The following is an 18,943-nucleotide window of genomic DNA, read 5'->3' as shown; positions in this document are numbered from 1 at the left end:
GACCCACATCAACAACAGTAAATAGGCTACTTTAGTAATATGTCATGGATGGACCAAAAATATAGAATCTATTTAAAATGTTTATGCTGAGTATATTATATTGGAATATATGTTTTTTCTGGATATGAATTAAACACAGCTACAATTTGGAAAACATTTTTAAACAAAAACACAGCCGAGAACATTTCACACTACAGACCTGGATTAAAAGTGAAGGGTTATCAAAATTGTCAATAAAACATTTCTCAGTCAAAATAAGTAAAATATAGGGAAAGTGTCATTGAATGAAATGTGTGGCACCCAGCTCTATGTTTGGCCTCCTAAGGTCAGTGCTTGTGCCTATTCCAGAACACTCTGCTGTTACTGCTGAGGTTCCTGACAAAGAGCTGCTTTCAATAATGATCAATTTTTAAACAACATGGCACAATTTTAAAATATAAAATGTTAAAATATACTCCCCCCCAACACCACCATCATGTATATTGGACAGTAGGCTAATGGGCCAAAAGAACCTGTTATTTCACAGTTTGTGACCCTGCCAACAATCAGCCAGATCAGAGGGAAGAGTATGGGCAAAATTAATGTTTTTTTTTTTTTTCTTTTAAAATCTGGAAATATCATAACCAACCAGCCTCCCCTGTTTGAAAGACTACCAGCCGCCACTGGTGCCCACTCACACCTGATTGTCATCCCATTGATTGAAAACACCTGACTCTAATTTCACCTTCAAATTAACTGCTAATCCTAGAGGTTCACATACTTTTGCCACTCACAGATATGTAATATTGGATCATTTTCCTCAATAAATAAATGACCAAGTGTAATATTTTTGTCTCATTTGTTTAACTGGGTTCTCTTTATCTACTTTTAGGACTTGTGTGAAAATCTGATGATGTTTTTGGTCATATTTATGCAGAAATATAGAAAATTCTAAAGGGTTCACAAACTTTCAAGCGCCACTGTGTTTGTCACTGAGCACAGGTGGTTTATTTTAATATTAAGAATAATAAGGGAAGTCTGTCCTTGGATTGAAACCAGTGCAGTTCACTTTAGGGATATTGGAAGAGGGGAGGAAATGTATAGTGCAAGTCTGGTATTGGTGGAATACTATAAAAATGGATGATTTGAGATTTGGAACCAGTTCACTCTGCAGACTGTACTCGGGTTTTTATTAATTGATTTAATAAAGGTCTAAACTTTTCTGCAACCTCTTTGACTTTGAATCATTTTTGCTTGGGAGAATTTAAGTTTTGAGAGTTTCCACAATAGGATGAGGTTTAAAGGGGAAGCTATTGTAACACTCAGTGATTTGACTTTACTTAATTATTTGGCTGTTCATTAATTAAACCTTGACAAATATAGCCGTTAAATGCCATATCCCTAAGCTAAAAGAGATGTTCATGTAATGAAAGTCCAGTTCATCAACACAGTGCATGAAAGTAAAGGATGGGCTGTTATTTAACAGAATCTTATGCAGGTTTTTTTTTTTTTTCCTCCCCAGGGTCAATACATATATGGAAACGTCCCTTGATGAATCCGATCACACGGACTATAATGATTCTGACTGTGTCCCAGATTCAGGAGGTTCCTCTGAGCCTGATGAAGATGTACCACTGTATCAAGTTGCAGAAAAGCCACTGTCCTCTCTGTGATATCCCCTGTTATCTCCTACAAAACAAGATAATGATTCAGAAAGCCCATTTAAAAGAAACCCTCCAGTCAGCCCTAAGACAAGGAACTCAGACACTCCAAGAAAGAGAAAGATCTCATCTCATCCCCCAGTCCACTAAGGAGCAACTCAAACACTCCAAAGAAAGCAGAATCCAACAAGTTTGTGACTCAGTCCAAGTATTGCCTCCCTCAAATTCTGAAATTCGTCGAGTGTGTAACAAGAACTACTACTGTCTCTTTTGCCTCTGGCCTACATCAAAAATTGCGCGACACCTGGAAGCTGTACATGGGAATGTAGAAGAGGTTGCCATAGCATTTTGGTATCCAAAGAATTCAAAAGAGAGACGCAATAAGTTGAACATTCTTAGGAGGCGTGGAAACTTTGCCTACAATACCACTGTTGTGAGAGAGGGAACTGGAGAGCTGCAGGCCTGCTATAGACCAAGACAGTCTAGATGTGCCATTGATTTTTATTATCCCTTGTTTTCATTGTCGGACTCCATACCAAGAAAACATTGTGGAAGCACATGAAAATCTGCCCAGCTAAGAAAGAAACTGGTGATGAATCCAGGACTGGGAAGTAGAGAGTTCAGTCCAAATGTGCCCTTAAAACTGCTGTTGTGCATGAGCTTAGTGAGGGCTTGAAGAGTGTGATTTCCTCCATGAAGTATGAGGTCACTCAGATGATCCAAAATGACAAGCTTCTCTTGCAATTTGGACAACACCTGTTTGATCTAAATGAGTCAAGAAAGAACAGACATGACTACATGAGGCAAAGACTTCGAGAACTTTGACAAGTGTTACTCATGGCTCAGAAGAATACTCCTATCCGGAAGGCAGAGGAACTTCTCGATCCTGCAAACTTCAGTCGTATGATATCTGCAGTGAAAGGGTTGGCTGGGTACAATCCAGAGACCAACACGTTCTGCAAACCTACCTACCTTAGCCCTCAAAATTGGCAACAGTCTGGGTATAATCTGTGAGCTTGTAGAGAAGGATGATCTATCCACAGTCGACAGAGACTAGAGCCTTGTACAAGTCGCTCGAGAATTCAAGACCATTAAAAACTTCAGATGGAAGGGCTTGATCACCAGAGGTGCAACAACCACTATGGAGGTGTCAAAGTGGAATGCACCACAGCTTTTACCATTCACTGAAGATGTCAAACGTTTGGACTATCACATGGAGAATGTTAAAGTTGTTGCTGAAAGAATGCTGAAACTGTCCTTTTGTAAAAAAAATTATGCAGCACTCGCCAAAGTGACCCTTGCTCAGGTGATCATTTTCCACAGAAGAAGAGAAGGAGAGGTGTCAAGAATGGAGTGTGAACACTTTCAAAGCAAGGAAGAATTCAGAACTCGATGAGGACATGGCAGCATGTGTTTTCCCACTTCAGAACAAGATGTGTGATTTCTTCACCAGAGTAGAAATTGGAGGAAAACAAGGAAGAGTCGTCCCTGTGCTCCTAAAACCATCAATGGTCTCTGCTATGAAGCTCCTAGCTCACACTCGTGACTCGTGTGGAGTCTCCAAAGAGAACATCTACATGTTTGCTAGACCAGGAGCATTATCAGCTTACAGAGGAAGAGAACGCATCCAAAAGTTTGCAAGGGAGATTGGTGCCAAACATCCCGAGGTCTTAACCTCAACAAGGCTCTGGAAATGTATAGCAACAATGTCTCAGCTACTTAATCTTCAAGAAAATGAAGCAGACCAACTTGCCGACTTTTTGGGTCATGACATTTGCATGCACAGGCAGTATTACCTCCTGCCCCAAGGAACACTACAGCTCGCCAAAATGAGCAAAGTTCTTTTGGCAATGGGGAATGGGACTCTGTCACAAGTATAAAGGTCAAACCCTTGACGACATTGAGATTGACCCTGGAGGTATAGATGTGTGTGTAAATTAGTATTATATATTTAGTTCAGATACTGGGGCAACCCCTGGTTATTGTCTAATGAGAAATGTATCATCTGTATATGTTAATAGTAAGGTACTCTCTAGATGTTATACCTGGTAATTGAATTCTAGTGAACCATATCGGTGTGTTTCAAATTGGAGGAATGGAAATGGACAGATGTTGTGTATGCTCATGTGATTGTATAACAATCATATATATATATATATATATATATATATATATATATATATATATATATATATACACACACACACACACAGTGGTGCTTGAAAGTTTGTGAACCCTTTAGAATTTCCTATATTTCTGCACAAATATGACCTAAAACATCATCAGATTTTCACACAAGTCCTAAAAGTAGATAAAGAGAACCCAGTTAAACAAATGAGACAAAAATATCATACTTGGCCATTTATTTATTGAGGAAAATGATCCAATATTACATATCTGTGAGTGGCAAAAGTATGTGACCCTTTGCTTTCAGTATCTGGTGTGACCCCCTTGTGCAGCAATAACTGCAACTAAATGTTTGCGGTAAATGTTGATCAGTCCTGCACACCGGCTTGGAGGAATTTTAGCCCATTCCTCCATACAGAACAGCTTCAACTCTGGGATGTTGGTGGGTTTCCTCACATGAACTGCTCACTTCAGGTCCTTCCACAACATTTTGATTGGATTAAGGTCAGGACTTTGACTTGGCCATTCCAAAACATTAACTTTATTCTTCTTTAACCATTCTTTGGTAGAACGACTTGTGCGCTGAGGGTCGTTGTCTTGCTGCATGACCCACCTTCTCTTGAGATTCAGTTCATGGACAGATGTCCTGACATTTTCCTTTAGAATTCACTGGTATAATTCAGAATTCATTGTTCCATCAATGATGGCAAGCCGTCCTGGCCCAGATGCAGCAAAACAGGCCCAAACCATGATACTACCACCACCATGTTTCACAGATGGGATAAGGTTCTTATGCTGGAATGCAGTGTTTTCCTTTCTCCAAACATAACATTTCTCATTTAAAGCAAAAAGTTCAATTTTGGTCTCATCTGTCCACAAAACATTTTTCCAATAGCCTTCTGGCTTGTTCACGTGATCTTTAGCAAACTGCAGATGAGCAGCAATGTTCTTTTTGGAGAGCAGTGGCTTTCTCCTTGCAACCCTGCCATGCACACCATTGTTGTTCAGTGTTCTCCTGATGGTGGACTCATGAACATTAACATTAGCCAGTGTGAGAGAGGTCTTCAGTTGCTTAGAAGTTACCCTGGGGTCCTTTGTGACCTCGCTGACTATTACACGCCTTGCTCTTGGAGTGATCTTTGTTGGTCGACCACTCCTGGGGAGGGTAACAATGGTCTTGAATTTCCTCCATTTGTACACAATCTGTCTGACTGTGGATTGGTGGAGTCCAAACTCTTTAGAGATGGTTTTGTAACCTTTTCCAGCCTGATGAGCATCAACAACGCTTTTTCTGAGGTCCTCAGAAATCTCCTTTGTTCGTGCCATGATACACTTCCACAAACATGTGTTGTGAAGATCAGACTTTGATAGATCCCTGTTCTTTAAATAAAACAGGGTGCCCACTCACACCTGATTGTCATCCCATTGATTGAAAACACCTGACTCTAATTTCACCTTCAAATTAACTGCTAATCCTAGAGGTTCACATACTTTTGCCACTCACGGATATGTAATATTGGATCATTTTCCTCAATAAATAAATGACCAAGTATAATATTTTTGTCTCATTTGTTTAACTGGGTTCTCTTTATCTACTTTTAAGACTTGTGTGAAAATCTGATGATGTTTTAGGTCATATGCAGAAATATAGAAAATTCTAAAGGGTTCACAAACTTTCAAGCACCACTGTGTGTGTGTGTGTGTATATGTGTGTATATGTGTGTGTATATATATATATATATATATATATATATAATATATATATATATATATATATATATATATATACCAAATTATTTAGATTTAATGTGCAACTGCGGTAATGCATTCAGAATGGATTTTTTTTTTTTTGGTCTTCAGGCTACAATTGCTGTGGCTTTTGCTCCCCCCCCCTTCAGAAAAACCCAATTCACTGAATCAGGACGTGTCAAGTGATGAGTCTTTTAATTCAACCACTGAGACAACAGGCAAAGACAGCCATGAGACACCAGTGACTACATCTTCACCTCTGACCACTTCTTCCAGTGCTCCTCTTGATCAAGTTAGAAAAATTTTGTTTTGCCTTGGGTTAGGTCTTGGAGAATGTTGGCGTCTGCTTCTAGTAACTTTCTGGTTCCTCTTGCTGGGTCAGCTGTTTTGGGACATCATTACAAATGGTAAATATAAGCCTAACCTGATAAACCTGGTTCTATAGCTAAATAATACTGAGCTCTTCATAAAGAAATATTACAGCCAAACCAACCTGGCTGGACAGGTTTTGAATTGTAGTTAAAAATAAAGGCACATATTCAGAGATTCCATGTTCAACTTGGGCTATTAAATGATAAATTGGCATACTAAAATCATACTAACTGCTAATATGACCGTTAAGGATGAATTGGATTGGATGATCTGTCCTTACCTAATGGCAATAATATGTCCAGTACAATCCAGTGATGGAGAGAAGAGCATTATTATCTGCACACTTTGTTAAACGGTGTTATATTATGATCAAAGGTTGAACTTCGTACAGGTAGTTGTTGACTTACGACCTATGCGACTTACGACTGATTGACTTTACGACCGTCTGGTTATGGCTGGCAAGTGTTTCCTAGCTGAGCGTACGACAGTTTCCGCCCCAGCTCCCGGCAGCGCCTCTCGCCGCGTACAACAGTTTCCACCCCAGCTCCAGGCACATGCGCAGTCTCTCTCGCGCTCCCTCGCGCACTCCGTCATACAGTTTCCGCCCCAGCTCCTGGTTTATGAAACGAGCAAATCCTCCCGCCAGCCCGAGCGCTGCAACAGCTGATGATGACGTAGACGACCCACAGCCAAGCACCAGTGATGCCAGCGGTCACTAAGTTTTGTATTTTGCTATGTTTTACATTTGTATTTTATGTTTCAAACTAAAGTGTTTTCTATTTTTCACACCTGTATTTTGTATTTTTTGTTTTGCACATATTAAACGAATTGTACTGTACGCAGTGTAGTATGCAGTGTTTGACTTAAACCAAATAATGAGCCATGGTAATGAAATAAGAAAATGTTGATAAAATAAGACTTTAAGATGATTACAATATCATTACACATCACAATATACTTACGTTCATTTAACATAGGCCGACTTACGACCAGATCGGTTTATGACCGGTCAGTCGTAACCAAACGCAGTCGTAAGTCGACGACTACCTGTATTCACATTAGATATTCTTTTTACTGAACATATCTTAAAAGACATGCAGATAATGACATTTTAATGACTCTTGTCCCCAATGGGGAAAGTAAGGCATCCATATGTGACTTTTATCAGTTTGTGTATTTGTGTACAGCTTAAACGTGACAAAATTATTTGTCCCCAGTCTAAAGGTTAAAATTCTGTGAATAAAAGTTTTGTAAAATGAAAAAGTGATACCTTCCACAAATGCCACTAATACACGTGAGTTTTGGAGAGGAAGAGGTTTCAGTAGTGACTTTTTGATTTGCGACAGGCCGTATGATCAGTTTAGCCAGTGTGAAAATGGCGCCACCAAGACAACTCTATTCCCACACAATACCGCATACAACTATTGTAGTGATTGATAGTGTGCTGTAGTAGGCGGTAGTATGAGCTAATCACTAAAAGTAATTAACATGCATATTGAAAACGTTACTCAAATCAGTTAAACTTAATGTATTTGTGATTAACTGAAATCGTGATGCCTCTTTGGGATTGTGTTAATATAATTATAAACCTCTTGTAGCACTATCTAGCATTTAATGGTATTCCAGTATTGATCAGTTTACTTGGTGTTGTCTTTGCACTTTGAATGAACAGTAGTATTAAAAAAAAAAAGCAGAGGTTGAGAACTCTGCTTTGGATAGACTACAGAAATGCTTTGAGGAATGAGATATTGACATCCCCTCTCTCTTTTCTTCAGACAACCAAGGTAACGCCAAACGTAAGTGGGAAGACAGTGAGGTATGTGCTATTGAAAGATGCATGATGTGTTTCATCCACACATGCAAGGTACCTCAAAAGATTGACTGCATGCGGTATATCAACACGGAACCATATGCACTGAAAGACCGAACCTGGACTGGTGTGAAAAACTACATCAGAAATCGAATCACTGCCTTAAAGAGAGAGGCTTGTGCCCAGGACTCATAACAGCTATTGGTGCTTTACCACTCAACGGCAACTCAATGTTTTTTACCGGTTTGTTACAGTATACCTGTTTGTTGAAGTATACCTGTTATCTAAACCTGTTCCTTAATAAATGGTAGTACTTTGAAGTTTATTTTAGAGGCTAAGGTCAATTTTTGTTAACCAGAACCTTTCCTGCTACTTAGCCAAAGTTCCAGGTCATGCCATTAAAATGTTGGGTCATTCTATGTTGTATCAACAGATTTAAAAAAAAAAAAAAAAAATTCCAGACTGACTTTTGAACTGTTCAGGCTACATGCTTGAAAGTTTCAGGGATTGTTCTACACTATGACACGTATTTAACGTATGATGTATAGGCTTTGGTCTGGTTTTGACCTTACTAATGTTCTAACCTTAAAGGGCATATCCTGAACCAATTCCCCCCTTTTTTTTTTTTTTTTAAATATATGAAAGCATGTCCCTTTACACACTCACCCAGGAGGGTAATTTTGCACAAGGCGATCTGTCTACAGTAGAAAAAAATAAAATAACACGTCTGGAAAAATCTCAAGGGAGTCTGGAGCCAGATTTGTGATGTCACGTGCGGATCCGCCAGCAGGCTGAGGGAGCTTGCACGGTTTCAGTGCACAGTCTGTGTAGACCAAGTTTAGCAGCTCGTGATTTTGCATTGAAATATGGAATTGTCACCTGAGCTTCGAAACCCATGGATTCATGTATCCATGCTCATCTACAGTGGGGCAAAAAAGTATTTAGTCAGCCACCAATTGTGCAAGTTCTTCCACTTTAAAAGATGAGAAGCCTGTAATTTTCATCATAGGTACACTTCAACTATGAGGGATAGAATGGGGGGAAAGAATCCAGGAAATCACATTGTAGGATTTTTAATGAATTAATTGGTAAATCCCTCGGTAAAATAAGTATTTGGTCACCTACAAACAAGCAAGATTTCTGGCTCTCACAGACCTGTAACAACTTCTTTAAGAGGCTCCTCTGTCCTCCACTCGTTACCTGTATTAATGGCACCTGTTTGAACTCGTTATCAGTATAAAAGACACCTGTCCACAACCTCAAACAGTCACACTCCAAACTCCACTATGGCCAAGACCAAAGAGCTGTCAAAGGACACCAGAAACAAAATTGTAGACCTGCACCAGGCTGGGAAGACTGAATCTGCAATAGGTAAGCAGCTTGGTGTGAAGAAATCAACTGTGGGAGCAATTATTAGAAAATGGAAGACATACAAGACCACTGATAATCTCCCTCGATCTGGGGCTTCACGCAAGATCTCACCCTGTGGGGTCAAAATGATCACAAGAACGGTGAGCAAAAATCCCAGAACCACACGGGGGGACCTAGTGAATGACCTGCAGAGAGCTGGGACCAAAGTAACAAAGGCTACCATCAGTAACACACTACGCCGCCAGGGACTCAAATCCTGCAGTGCCAAACGTGTCCCCCTGCTTAAGCCAGTATATGTCCAGGCCCGTCTGAAGTTTGCTAGAGAGCATTTGGATGATCCAGAAGAGGATTGGGAGAATGTCATATGGTCAGATGAAACCAAAATAGAACTTTTTGGTAAAAACTCAACTTGTCGTGTTTGGAGGAGAAAGAATGCTGAGTTGCATCCAAAGAACACCATACCTACTGTGAAGCATGGGGGTGGAAACATCATGCTTTGGGGCTGTTTTTCTGCAAAGGGACCAGGACGACTGATCCGTGTAAAGGAAAGAATGAATGCAGCCATGTATCATGAGATTTTGAGTGAAAACCTCTTTCCATCAGCAAGGGCATTGAAGATGAAATGTGGCTGGGTCTTTCAGCATGACAATGATCCCAAACACACCGCCCGGGCAACGAAGGAGTAGCTTCATAAGAAGCATTTCAAGGTCCTGGAGTGGCCTAGCCAGTCTCCAGATCTCAACCCCATAGAAAATCTTTGGAGGGAGTTGAAAGTCCGTGTTGCCCAGCGACAGCCCCAAAAGATCACTGCTCTAGAGGAGATCTGCATGGAGGAATGGGCCAAAATGCCAGCAACAGTGTGTGAAAACCTTGTGAAGACTTACAGAAAACATTTGACCACCGTCATTGCCAACAAAGGGTATATAACAAAGTATTGAGAAAATTTTGTTATTGACCAAATACTTATTTTCCACCATAATTTGCAAATAAATTCTTTAAAAATCAGACAATGTGATTTTCTGGATTTTTTTCTCATTTTGTCTCTCATAGTTGAGGTATACCTATGATGAAAATTACAGGCCTCTCATCTTTTTAAGTGGGAGAACTTGCACAATTGGTGACTGACTAAATACTTTTTTGCCCCACTGTATCTATTGTTACATGAATCATATTCTTTCTAATTACTATTATGTATTTATATATTTCTTCATTTAGAAGAGTACTGGCTACTGTAGGAGAAAGATTTCATAAGCCACACACATGGAATCGGCTAAGCAGGGTTGTATATACATTTAATGTGTTTGACAGGTCCCAAGATCTCAAGCCCTGACACGCATATCCCTTGATACATGTGAAGTAAGTGTATTATCGCCCAGTGCTTTCGTGTTTACTTTTGTGTGTCAATAAATAACATTATCCGTATACCACACAAACCCAGGAACACCTAATTTAGAGGATAGTCTCTCTCTCTCTCTCTCTCTCTCTCTCTCTCATTTCTTACTCTGGCAACAGTCAACTTGTGAATTGCTGATTTTCTTGGTCTTTTTTCTCGGCTCTGCTTTGGTCCTCGGCTTTTTCGGGGTGCCTTGCACGAAGCGCTCCCATTTCTCTCTCATTGTCCGGTCTTTTGGAAAATGATGAGTACTAATGCCATCAAGATTGGTGTTGCTACACCCTCCGGCAATATATCTGTTAACCATTTTAATAATTACGTGATAACGTTGAAGGAATTTGCAGAAAACCACCAGGTCGTTTTCTCATAAACAAACCAGCGCTGACGTAGGATTCAGAGGGAGGCGTCCCGCACGTGACGTCACGAAAATCAATGTTTGCTGGGAAATCCAAAAGCCAAGTTTTTTCAGAGGCGGACCAATTCGCCTCAAATGGCTTGATTTCAACTGAATTTTTCTGGTATTGCACAAGGTAAAAAAAAATTGCACAAAATGTGACAGATATTTGACCAAAGTTTAATATAAAATAGGAGAATTACATTGATCTTGCTCCTGAATTTACCCGTGATATGCACTTTACATTAAGGTGTGGTTACATTAATCACAAATGTATTTTGATTCATATGTAACCACACACGCCTCTTGATGTAATCACATAAGCAATAATTTGGTTTATGATGCTTGTATTTTGATTCAAAGCCAGTCATGTAGATTTTCAGTAAAGAGTTAATGAAGTTGATATTACAAATAGATTGGTCAAAGCTTTATATGTTTAATGGAACCCTGAAGCATGTGTTGAAGTAGAAATAACCTCAAACTAGAACCAAGCCTTATTTGGATATATATTATTGGAATGACCTTAAAAGCCTTGTTTGGATACATATTTGTCAGTTAGCACAGGTGGTTTGTTTTAATATTAAGAATAATAAGGGAAGTCTCTCCTTGGATTGAGAACAGTGCAGTTTACTTTGGGGATATTGGAAGAGAGAAGTGGAAATTTATCCTTATCTAGTGTAACCCTGGTATTGGTGGAATACAATAAAAAAAAAGGATGATTTTGAGATTTGGAACCAGTTCACTCTGCAGACTGTACTCGGATTTTATTAATTGATTTAATAAAGGTCTAAACTTTTCTGCAACCTCTGAATCATTTTTGCTTGGGCGAGTTTAAGTTTTGAGAGTTTCCATGACTACTCCTATATCACCAGTATTTATATCTAAACAGTTTAAAGATCTGATGTGATTCAGTGTGACGATATCATGGGCTCAAAAGCACTACAGAGTGTTTTTAATACAGTTTTCAGCAGCCATAATTTGGCAAATATAGGCCATTTTAGAAGTTGGACATCTCATAGCGTGGAACAATCCCTGAACATTTCAAGCAAGTAGCATGAATAGTCCAAAAGTTATTACTTTTATTTATTTATTTAAAGCAACACTGGTTTATTAGGACCATGGCCTCTTTTTAAAGCCTCCATATCTCAGAAACTAAACAAGATGCAAGCCGAACATGTTGCACAGTAGTTGTTGGGACCAATGTTATTTACAGTACATGAAGTATGAAACAAATCCAAGATGTTCATTTGGAAGGCCTCTGCTGATTTGACATGGAATGACCCTGTTGTGAGCCAGTCTAACAAGTTGTTGCTCTGAACATTTGAAAAACTTGCTCTTCACAGCAAATTGGAAGTTAGAATTCATTCCATTTGATCTTTGGGGTGTTTTTTCATGATGTTAATGCATTTGAGCTGTGGGACATTTCCTGCATTATGTTACTAAAGTTAACAGAACATGTTTGGGGTGTTTTTATATTCATAGAGATTTTCATTGTGGTGTCACTCTGGCTAAACTGCTTTAATACCAATGTTTCCTGAACTGAACCAGCCTTCTTAATCAGTTTCGAAGGGGTGCACTGATATCTGTAGTGTGATGGTTATTAATGGTGAATATAATTTAGAGTTAGCTTCAGAGAAATTTCAATAATAGGGCACAAGATAACAGACAATCAGTAGGTCTCATCTGAAAGACTGAATTCCAAGATTGCAAGAATTCAACCCAGAATACGAGCACCGGAAATGACTTCATGTATAGAGTTATACATTTATTACTTAAGTAAAGCAGACGCAATAGTCAGGTAATGTAAATGCAAATAGTATATACAAGAATATATCTTAAGAGCATACAATACTGGTGATTTAAAACTATCTGAAGTGTAGCCTGCACTGCATTGCAGGAGTTGAGTAATGGAAGACATGAATCATCCACAGTGATAAACCTATCTGGAAAACTGATGAGATAAACATTAATAACACATTTGATGGCTATATAACTGTACACCTACAGGGAGCTGGAATTATGTGTGATATGTTGTGTGAAGCATCATGTTGTGGACTATGAAGAAGAAGCAGCTTTTGTCACACGTAAACGCAAGCACAGACTTAAGCATACAGTGAAATTCCTCCTCTACATTTAACCCATCTGAAGCAGTGAACACATACACGCGCACACCAGTGTTGTAGTCAAGTCACTAAACCTCGAACCCCCAGCGTTCAAGTCTGAGTACAAGACTCCAACTGCACCATTTGACGGTGGCTGTTGCTGCCTTTTTTGTGAAACTGTCTCTGCTGCTGTGTTGGACTAACGTTACTGCTTGACTGCCCCGTTTTAGTTAATAGGCTACAGATAAAAAGCTTCTTCATCACTCAGCAAGCCCCGCCCACTATCAACAGGGCAAATAACATGAGAGGGGGTTAACACTAGCTAGTTCATCTCTCAGCAAGCCCCGCTATCAACAGAGCAATGAACATAGCGTGTCACTTCTCTGGGTGGAGTCTTGCCAAATGATGAATAAAGTTCGAGGTTGTCCCCGTCGTCTCCTCGATAGTTCTTCTACTGTACATATGGAACACAGAGCAGACAATTTTTCCCACTGCACGAGAAGTCTGTATAAGCAAAGCAGACAATCCTAAAGACATCCTCTCCAGGCATTTTAGTGCCATTAACACGAGTTTGTTCCTGAACATGACGTATGAACAGGTGAATGTGCATTCTCTTGCACGAAATTAGTATAAAAATTAATGTAGATATAAATATCTTATGTCATTATTTTGGCATGTTACAAAAAAGAGAAAAAATCGGAGTCCTCGTCTCCAATTTATGAGTCCGAACGCAGTTCATGCACGAGTCCGAGTCATCAGTGCTCAAGTCCAAGTCAAGCCACTAGTCCTTAAAATTAGGGCATGAGTCAGACTCGAGTCCAAGTCCTGGACTCGAGTACTACAAGCCTGGCACGCACACATACCCAGAGCAGTGGGGGGTATACTACAGCGCCTGGGGGGCAGTTGGGGATTAGGTGCCTTGCTCAAGGGCACTTTCAGCCTTGCCTGCCCCATGTTAACCTAACCTTTGGGGGAAACCGGAGCACCCAGAGGAAACCCATGCAGACACTGGGAGAACATGCAAGCTCCACACAGAAAGGCCCCTGTCGGCTGCTGGGTTCGAACCCAGAACCTTCTTGCTGTGAGGCAGCAGTGCTAACCACTACACCACCGTGCTGTGTGATGCATGAATGATATCTAGCAGACAATGATCATACATAACCAGTAGCAGTCCAGGGGGAGATGAAGCACACTGAGGTGAGGAGTCTTGACTCAGTGAGGTACAGGTTCAAGAACTAACACGTTGAGTGTAGAGCTTAGTGGGACAAAACAGGGTGAAATGTAGGCTGCAGCACAGTGAGCAGGACAGAGTTGTGAGTCTATCAAGGTACACACGTTCCCACTCTGGAGGTGATGATTCTTCAGGTAAACTCAGAAGGGTAGCTTGATTTGTGGTGTTTTAGTAGGCAGGACAAATGGACATCATGCATGTGTTGGCATTCGCACTGAAGCTACGACTACAACACTGCCCTTGCATGGTACTGCTGTGATTAGCAGTCATTAGCTCTGGATCACTGAGCATTTGGGATTTCTGTTATTATTATTTACCTGGTGGACAACATCTGACCACAGTTCACCAGGAGTGGAGACTTTCACCCTAACACCTTTACTGTGCTGAGACCTGTGGTGATCACCGGGGGGACGTCTGTAGGCCAGGTCTATAGCAAGTGCCAGTGGGGATACCTCCAGTCCAATTCTGTTTGAGTCAAGCCAGGGGAGGGTGTTGGCCAGGTCTATAGCATGGCTTGCAGTCTCGGAATCTGCAATTTTGACTGGTGCTTCATTTATTCTGATGTTTTGACTGCAGGAGTCTGTATTGATGATTCTAACGGGGAGTCAATAAGCTTTTCATTGTGGTTTATAAGTGTGGAAATGCTTCTTCCTGTTCAGTTATTAGCTGTGTATAGTTAAAGGCAGTCGGCACATTCAGAAGAGGAGGAGAACACACTAACCTTTGGCATTTTTCTCACAGTCACAAAAAAAAGCAACAAAACAGGATTATAAGGATATAATGTTACGTCTTCCTTCAGTATGAAGTCATTTTAGGTTTACTTTAATGCAGAAGCTCAGCAGCCACTATATTCTTGAGTAGCTGTCTGGAACTACTCAAGAACAGCATTACTCGATCCAAGTTTGAATTTCATTTTTACATTGCATTACATATTCTTCTTCTTACTTAACTTAAAATACAGGCAGATAATTAAATTTAATGACTCTTGTCCCGGGGCGGCACGGTGGTGTAGTGGTTAGCGCTGTCGCCTCACAGCAAGAAGGTCTGGGTTCGAGCCCCGTGGCCGGCGAGGGCCTTTCTGTGCGGAGTTTGCATGTTCTCCCCGTGTCCGCGTGGGTTTCCTCCGGGTGCTCCGGTTTCCCCCACAGTCCAAAGACATGCAGGTTAGGTTAACTGGTGACTCTAAATTGACCGTAGGTGTGAATGTGAGTGTGAATGGTTGTCTGTGTCTATGTGTCAGCCCTGTGATGACCTGGCGACTTGTCCAGGGTGTACCCCGCCTCTCACCCGTAGTCAGCTGGGATAGGCTCCAGCTTGCCTGCGACCCTGTAGAACAGGATAAAGCGGCTACAGATAATGAGATGAGATGAGATGACTCTTGTCCCCAAAGGAAAGTAAGGCACCTAAAAGCGACTTTTATCAGTTTGTCTATTTGTGTATAGCTGAAGACCCCAAAAGTGACATTTAAATTATTTGTCCCCAATCTCAAGGTAAAAATTCTGCATGGCCAAAAGTTGCTTGAAACTAAAATCCCAACTGATTTTCCTAACCTGGGTGCTCCCCCCGCATCTATTCCACCTGCCAGTGACTCGCTAAACCATTCAGAAAGTGGTGTCCCCCGAGGGGGAGGGGGAGGGGGGTTGAAATATGTGCCCCAAAATTGACGTAAGCGCGCACGCGTGTGTGTGTGAGAGGTGTGTGTGTCTGCAGAGAAGAAATTTCATAAAATATCAATAATTCACCAGTTGTTTGCTATCTGACATAAATTGAAAAGCTGAAGGTGCTGTTGGCTTGTGTGTGCTGTCAGACTGGCTGTTTGAATGGCCCTAGTTAACATGGAGGCAGCAGCTTCATACTTTCATGTTGAGCTCACAGCTATTTTTGACTGGTTGCTGAAGATGGTGATGGTAAAGATCTGTGCTTTGGCGGGGAGATGGAGAAATAATTTGCGCATGGAAAAAAACAGCAAGCAAAACCGAGAACAAACAGTTAAAGCACAAACTGATGATTATGGAGCAGAGTCTTTCTGCGTTTCATGTGGCAGTTTCGAAAAATGTGGGCCATCAAGACAAAAATACACAATTCCCTGAGGCTGGCACCAACCCAAATAATGGTACTGCCAACTTCCTCTTCATTTCGTGCACAGGTTCCCAACACTGGTCCTGAAGTACCACATAGCCTGCACACTTTAGTGTTTTCCCTGTAAAGGCAGCTTTAATTTTGCTGTCATAAACAAGTGGGAACTGGGAAATTTCCTAATTTCCAGCAGGAAATTAGATCCATTTGAATGGTGCCCCAGTTCGTAATTTCTGCTGGGAAAGTTGGAATCGAAGCAAGAAATAACAGCATGATTTGAAGTTTTTTAAGCAGTCTTTTGAGATTCTGTTTCTATTTGAAATCGCTAAATACTGGGTGATACTTTGACAATGAGATGTTATTTTGCTTTGTGCAAGATTTAAAAAAAAAAAATCAAACTGCTTGTTTGTCATTTTCAGTGTTATCCACAGCGAAATGACATCCACTTAAAAAAAAAATTAAGCACTGACCAAACTACTCTATTTCCAGTTTTTATAGACAACTGATTAGGTATTCATTTTACTTCTGATGGCTGAGTTCGTGTGAATGCTCAAACAATTCACTAGAGTGCATATCTCTGCCAAACCACATATCCAGATTTGCATCAAAATCTAGTCAATCGTTCCTTGGCCCATCACCTTTCCTCCAAATTTCATCAAAATCTGTTCACTACTTTTTGAGTTATGTTGGGAACAGGCAGACAAACAAGCAAATGGAGGCAAAAATTCAGTGGAGGTGAAGCTCTTGGAATATACCAAGATAGAGCAACATAATTCGTCTTTGTGGGACCAAAAGTGGAACAGTTCCGGTCTCATAAGTGGGCATGTCACCTTCCCAACGACATTTCCACAGTACACAATTTGTATCATGATCTATAGGTTTACGAAGGAACTTCCAGCAAAACTTTAGGGTTGCATTTAAAACCTATGAAAGTCTGTTTATTTTATTTAAGAAGAGAGGGTCCCATATACGATTCGTACATTGGGGGAGTGCCTGTTAGAGAGCGCACTTGTCCTGGGCCATCGGCATAGTGAGGTAGGGTGGCCAGTTCCTTTCCTCGCCGCCTTACTTCCCCCAGTGTTTCCACCAGGTCCCCATTCACTGCTAGGTGGACAGGGAGCGAGCCCCAGATCCCCGTCAAGCTGAGGCTCGAACCGGGGACCGTTCGCTTAGTGGTCAAGCGCTCTAACCACTTGGCCACTTCGCCTCCTATTTTATTTATTTTATTTAATGTCCAGACAAAAAAATGAAATATTTTTAGCCCTTTTGCAATATTAAGGATTTAGTACAAAATTTAATGTCATCATCAACTGCTTCCAATCAGTTTGTAATTGTGAAACATTTTTTAAAAATAATATAAAAAAGATACCATAATATTCAAGACATCTCAGAAAAGTACATCATCATATTGCCCAGCCCCAGCAGTAACCACCTGGAATGCCACAGCAACACCCTTGTGATCACCTGAAACACCCTAGCAACCACTTTTTTTTTTCTCTTCACTTTATCCACCCCTTTAAAACTTTCTTTTGAATGTTCTTACTTTCTGCTATTAGCAATCTCTGTGAACTTCCTTCAGGAAATGCAGATCTGGTTTGCCTATTGAAAAATATTGCTACATTTCCAAAGTCACGCAAGAAGCAAGTCATTTAATCTTGCCAGTATATTTAGTTTTCACGGGGTTAAAAACTTGATTTGATGCTGGCCTACACCAGTGGTCTTTACCAATGTAAATGTGCATGCAGATTCATTAAAGCTCACATTTCCTTGTATTACAGGTCACAGCATTGGTTACTTTCCCAGTATAAACCTGTATTTGTACTTGTAAAGGACGGTGCATTCTCATCCAGTTTTTGATTTTGTAATATCTTTGTGTGCCAAAATAATTGACCCTCTGAGTACTTGCAGTGTGGGTAGCAGCAACCAATCTACCAAACAACCTACTGACAAATGAAAGGAAAACTGGTGGCTGTGGTGGGCATTGTGCTGGCATGAGGGCACACTGAATGGTTTGAGGATGAAAATGATGTGTCCTATACTGTGGCCGAACACAGGCATGATGGACAGTGCTCCATCCAGCACCATATTTAAAAAAAAAAAAAAAGACCAAGGGGATATCTTTTCTCAGACTGGTGTTCACCCCTCTCTACAGATTCACAGACTTGTAGAATCTGTGCTGAGACACAGTGAAGCAGTTCTAGGTGGCTTGTGGTGGCTAAACACTTTACTGTTGCTTTTTCCTTTCGTTTGTCACCCATCTATATTGATATATAGGTAATCTGTCTATGCTGTAACAATTTTAGCTGACTCAAATCATGTTCAGTATGAAATCATGTGCACATATGTATTTGATTTTTGATTGTAAGCTTATTTTTATTCAGATTATGGAAACATGGAGACTGAACTCACAGTTCCCAAAGGAAATCAGTGGGTATGTATGTCATTTCGAACAGCATCATTCAGTACTACAGTGTTGTGACTCCTTTACCTTGTGGGTTGCGTCACTTACAAACATCCAGAGATTTAATAGGACAATGTCTTGCTGGAGAGCGGGGAGACTTGGTACAGCTTGTATTCCTATAAATTAATTCCAACCAGTCAAGTTTTAGATGACATCAGAAGTTAGATCTTATCCCTTAGAGTAACCTACTTCCTTTGGAGCCACGAAACTGGGCACT

The 18,943-nt window shown here is 40.5% G+C and overlaps 1 protein-coding gene across 1 annotated transcript in view; it reads left to right on the top strand.

The window, feature by feature from the left end:
- The window catches only part of LOC132887057 (uncharacterized), a 42,066-nt gene that overhangs the window by 19,564 nt on the left and 3,559 nt on the right, over positions 1–18,943 (top strand). The window contains exon 2 of the mRNA XM_060922388.1: positions 18,647–18,696. Coding sequence (XP_060778371.1) covers positions 18,647–18,696 — 50 coding nt within the window. The remainder of the gene's footprint in view (positions 1–18,646; positions 18,697–18,943) is intronic.

The sequence above is a fragment of the Neoarius graeffei genome, chromosome 5 (assembly GCF_027579695.1).
Source record: "Neoarius graeffei isolate fNeoGra1 chromosome 5, fNeoGra1.pri, whole genome shotgun sequence".
NCBI classification, from domain to species: Eukaryota; Metazoa; Chordata; class Actinopteri; order Siluriformes; family Ariidae; genus Neoarius; species Neoarius graeffei.
This window is presented reverse-complemented; position numbering and strand designations above follow the sequence as displayed.